This window comes from Pteropus alecto, unplaced genomic scaffold (assembly GCF_000325575.1).
Source record: "Pteropus alecto unplaced genomic scaffold, ASM32557v1 scaffold79, whole genome shotgun sequence".
NCBI classification, from domain to species: Eukaryota; Metazoa; Chordata; class Mammalia; order Chiroptera; family Pteropodidae; genus Pteropus; species Pteropus alecto.
In genome coordinates this window covers 2,161,180-2,166,551 of record NW_006494612.1, presented here as the reverse complement: position 1 = coordinate 2,166,551, position 5,372 = coordinate 2,161,180, and the positions used below count along the sequence as shown (strand labels likewise).

General features: G+C 41.5%; 1 protein-coding gene across 1 annotated transcript in view; it reads left to right on the top strand.

The window, feature by feature from the left end:
• The window catches only part of PREP (prolyl endopeptidase), a 103,923-nt gene that overhangs the window by 52,488 nt on the left and 46,063 nt on the right, over window positions 1-5,372 (top strand). The window contains 2 exon segments of the mRNA XM_015600133.1: window positions 65-258; window positions 4,241-4,438. Of these exon segments, the coding sequence (XP_015455619.1) occupies window positions 65-258; window positions 4,241-4,438 (392 nt within the window).

Here is a 5,372-nt window from a genome sequence, read left to right as displayed (position 1 = left end):
CCCTACACACAAACCACACCATTTTAAATTCGGGAGTGGTGACAGGGATGCTTGATCTCTCACTAGGAATCCTGAAGTGGGTAAAACTGATTGACAACTTCGAAGGAGAATACGACTATGTGACCAACGAGGGGACAGTGTTCACGTTCAAGACAAACCGCCATTCTCCCAACTATCGCCTGATCAACATCGACTTCACAGACCCTGACGAGTCTAAGTGGAAAGTGCTCGTTCCTGAGCACGAGAAAGATGTCTTAGGTAAGACTGCTGCTTGAAAATTGTGCTTTTGTGTTTGGTACAAACATCAGCAAATTGGTATATCTCTCATTCTCGCGTGACCAGTGTACAAGGTAAAGAACCTTCAACCTCAAATCGTTGGAAATGAAGTGTCTAAATATAACACAACCAAGTATTTACTATTGGACGTCTTTTTAGTTAGGACAGTGTCATGCAGGGTCCTCATGATCATTGTGAAGATATGATCAGACTGTCAAAGATAGTGCTTTTTTTTTAATATCAGTCGTCTGCGTAGTTATTGTCTGATAATCAATTTAATTTTTCTAACCATTTGGATTTAGAATCTTTAGCTTTTAGCTTTCGAATAACCTTTGGCTGTTTATATTATCCATATTGTGAATCGTAGGGTAGGTTGACAGTCCTCTTATTAGAAAAGAGAATAGACTCTCGTCAGATTTAATTGAAATCCATTGCAGTTGCTGCTGTGTGCACCGAGCCGCATTAACCACTTGAGAATCTCACCTCTGTTATCAATCGTGTTTCATAGCGCCTCTAAGTTCCCTTTTACTCATTTTTTCTGTGATTTTCCAAAACTGATATGCTGCTTTATAAATTATTTATTGCTTGAAAGCTGGATTTGATTAGAATAAGACTCACTAATTTTGCTACAGTTTTTTACACAAAAGGAGAGTCCAATTATCTTTAAGCCAGTAAAGAGTTTACTTATTGGAAGTGAACTTCTGCTGATGGGTTGAATGGGGATAAAAGCTAGGGCCATCCCAAAATGGCAAGGTATAAGGTATATGATTAGGAAAATAATTCCTTTTGCGATCTGCAAAGTGACCCTGTCTCAGATAAAGCAGTCCTTACAGGTGTTTTCAGTGAGTTAAATGCACAGGTGTCAGAGTCATACAGATCCAGGTTTATGTCCTGGAAAAGTAAGGGACTTTCTCCCCTGGCTGAAAGCATTGTGCTCTGTGCCTGGCAGGTGTTTGAGCCTGGCTTTCCTTAGCAGGTAGAGGGGGAATGTGGGCAGGTGGTTACGCTCACTCTCACCTTCAGTGAGAGCTTTTCATAGGCACTCGTGGGCCCTTCCTCCCGCAGTTCCCTTAGCCCTAGAGGAAGCAGCACTCTGGGTCTTTGAGAGTCTCCTCAGCCCCTGGGCATCTAGCTGCACCCCTCCACCTTTTCCTGTACGGAGGTTTCCACACTCCTCCAGATAGTTCTATTAGATGGGACCCAAGACAACCACATGCCCGCTCTATCAGGCAAAACTCACATCTGCACATCCGAGGCAGCAGCCCATTCCAGCCCTTCCCCTAAAGTACTTAGTCAGCCCTTCTCCTTTCTGGACATTCTAGTCACAGCGCCTTTAGCTTCTCGGGTTTGGATTAGGCACCAGTGCTCTGTCCGCCTCAGGCTGAGTTTCTTCCCCATGGGGAGGGGGACTTAAGACCTCCCCATGAAATCCCTTCAGTTGTCTCTTTAAAACCCTCCATTTACTCTGTGACCCTCAGTTATATTTGGATGAGGTGTCCATGAGTCAAAGAACAGGTTTTTGGCCATTTCCTTTAACATCTTCAAGTGAAGAATCTGGTTTGTAGTGACTTTGCTAGCCTAATAGCTTCTGTCCAAACTGAGACAGAGTGCCTGCCCCACCTCCACTAACCCCTCCCCCACCAAAGGATGCTAATAGCCAGATTTAGGGAGTGCTTCATAAATGCCACATGAATTGACCTCATGTATTGGCAGGTCCAAGTGAGTGAAATTTTGGTGGCATAAGTGTCATGAGCGTGCCCTCGGTGTTTTTCAGGTACAAATCAGGTTGGAACAGTGATTCACATATAGGGAGCTATCAGAGATGTTAATTATTTTCCAAGACATGTGACTTTTCTTCCTTTTAGCACCCCCCAAAGTGGTTTGACTGTGCCTTAAGGTAACATCCTATTTCACTTGTAGATGTAATGAAATGCAAATCAATGACCTGAGATTTGGGGGGTGATGTATTTTTATAGCCTCCCTTCTGAAAGATTTTAAGTTCTTTAGACTGGAAAGGGGAAGCCTTCAGTATTCACTAGATCTCATAAATTCAAAGAGAGGCACAATTGAATTTTCTATATATCATTAGCACAGAATGCCCTATTGAGAATAAAAACTAGAGATGAGTCATAAAGTATAGCTCTAAAGTCAGCTTTTATTAATGACCGTCTACAGATCAGCTTGTCTTTTTCTGATTCACTTTGTTTGTTTTATAATTCTGATATACTCATAGTTAATGCAGATTAATTATTCTTTGACAGAAATAATTTACTTCAGTTTTTTCCCCATACTTTCTTTAAAACATTCAAGCCACATGAAATATATTGCTTGATTGAGGCACTTTAAAAAAATCATATTGGAGAATGAGCAAATGACTTTTAGATGTAAGAATAGAGAGGGAAGAAAGAGTTCTTTATATCTTCACTTGAGGAAAATTTTATTTTGGTGATCTAAACAACTCAACAAGATTGAGACCTCTAGTGATCTTCAGAGTTCCTTCTGGCAGATGCCCTGTTCATGTTGATAACTGATGATGTTATAAGCGTGAATTGCTAGTTTCTTAGGTTATAAAAGTAAGCATTGTCAAGGATCCCACCACTACATCCCCGAGAAAGGCTTGTCTGTTCCACATGTTTGAGCTGTTCCCTGCAGCCCTGTGTCCTTGTTTCTGTCCACTGCAGCATCTCTCCCTCTGGATTGCCTGTCCTTATCTTGGGCTAATCTTGTCTGAAACGAACTGGATTGTGCTCTCTGCCTGCCCTTCTGTTTTCTCCTTTCCCCATTCCCTCGCTCACCTCCACTCTCCCAGCTCTGTCTGTTGGCAGCACCATTATTGAAGTCGCAACCCTGGTTGTCCAGAAGGTCTCATCTCTCCACCTTACTCTCCATATCCCCACAGTCACCAAGTCCTGGGGAATCTTGGGAAACGACTTTATTCCCCCTCGATTTGATTTGATTGGTTCATTGCAGTAGTGTTCTTACTGTTCTCCCCTTCATCCTTTTGTGTACCTTCCGTGTTCTATATCCTTCACTGATGTGATCCTGATTTGTGTCACTTCTCTCCAAACATTAGCTCCTCAGTGAAAGCAAACTCAGAGCTCAACTCCACTCTTCCCCAGCTCACTGACTCCACCTTGAGACCACCAGCACCACTGCCACCCAGCCCCGAACTGAACAGATTTTTTCTTCTTGAAAATGGATCTCTCACTTGATCTCTTTACCAGCCTCTCTCCCGTCCGTCCTGCTGTTCAATCATTCATTCGTTCATTTTCCTTTTTTCTCTTCTCATCCCTAGCTTGCTTCTCATTCCTTAAGTCGCCTGACTTCTTACCTTAACCTCATCCCTGCTGACACCACCCCAGGGACCCCCATCTCCACACCCCTGTACTCAAGATGCAGCTTGGCACTTGCTGAAAGGCTCTCACTTTTTCAGGTCCCCAGCCAGCTACCCACTTACCTTTGCTTACACATTACTACTAGTATTTTCATCTGATTGTATGTTAAGGGCAGAAGTGATATCATCTTTCTGCTTGTCTCTCAGCACCTTGCAGGTTACCAAGGGCTTAATACATTTTTATTGAATAAGCAACCCTGACAGAAATGAATCATGATTTGGTTTTTATTCTTTTCCTTCTTATATTTCCTGTAGCATGATATTGGACACAAAGTAGGTAGGCAGTTTATTTGTAGTACGCACTCTATCTAGATTGTCAAAAGCTCCTGGCCCAAGTTAGAGAATATTTTGTTTCCCCTGGACATGACAACGATAATCATTTATTAAAGGAGTATGCCGGAAGTTAGATGAATGATTAAAACCAGTTATAAACCTGTTATAAAATCACTTTGCAAGTCTCACTGTTGCATAGCACAACGGATTGCTCAAAAACTATTGTTCGATGACATAAGTATGCTTTTTACTCTTTTTCAAAACTACATTAGGCTTTGTCTATCCTTATCTTTTCAGAATGGGTGGCTTGCGTCAGGTCTAACTTTTTGGTGTTATGCTACCTCCATGACGTGAAGAACACTCTGCAGCTTCACGACCTGGCCACTGGTGCTCTCCTCAAGTCCTTCCCGCTCGAGGTCGGCAGCATTGTGGGGTACAGCGGCCAGAAGAAGGACACTGAGATCTTCTATCAGTTTACTTCCTTTTTATCTCCAGGTGAGAGTCTTTTTACTAATGTTGTTCAGTTTAAAAATCATACTAATATTTGGGTCTCTTTTGGGAAATGGAAATATAATGCTATTATTGAAAACCACATTTGCTGTATTACAGCCAAAATTAATGAGAATAAAACCGTAAAACAGACACTCAGAACAAAGGGAAATGCGAACACCTAAAACTACAGTCTTGTTAATCTTATATCCTGAGTCTCTCTTCTGGGGTCAGGACCAACTGTTGTTCTAAGTTGTTTGAAAAATTAGTATGAACAAGGATAACCTTAGATCCAGCCTTTGGTCTATATATGTACTAGGACACACACAGTGCAGATAGCTAAAAGCTCAAAATAAAAATCTGTAGTCACATCTGGCATTAAAAAACTGTTTTCTAGAACAGACTGAGAATAAATTCCGCTTTTGTTAAACTGAATTAAAAGTTAATATTCTAAATATATAGTTTTATGTTATTTGGAAAAATCTTGTTTTTTGGTTCTAATAAAAAGAAAAAAACACTTATAAATCGTAGTTTTACGTTTCATGGTATGGGTTAATTTTCCCCAAAGTCAACACAGCTCTCTTTTTAACTTTTTTTAAGTTGCTCACACTCATTTTGCTTTTCTTTGGCTGCATCGTTTTTGTCATAGCCGAAGCCATCTTACACTGATTTATCCCAGGAGCCTGGCCTCAGTTGGCAGTTTGCATTCGACTGAGCAGACCCTGTCCTAAAATTTATCTGGCTGAAAAAACTTTTGCGTTTTTCCTTGTTTGTTTTCAAGCTCCTCCATAGTCCTTTTGGTCCTACCCAGTTTCGTTGCATTAGTTTGATCCTTGGCAAATAAAGCAGACAGAGGGGAGAGCTAGGCAGGTACTGAAGTGGCTCTGCCTTCCTCCTGAGATATAGCCAGACAACAGTGGTGCTTCGTCCACTTCCCCCC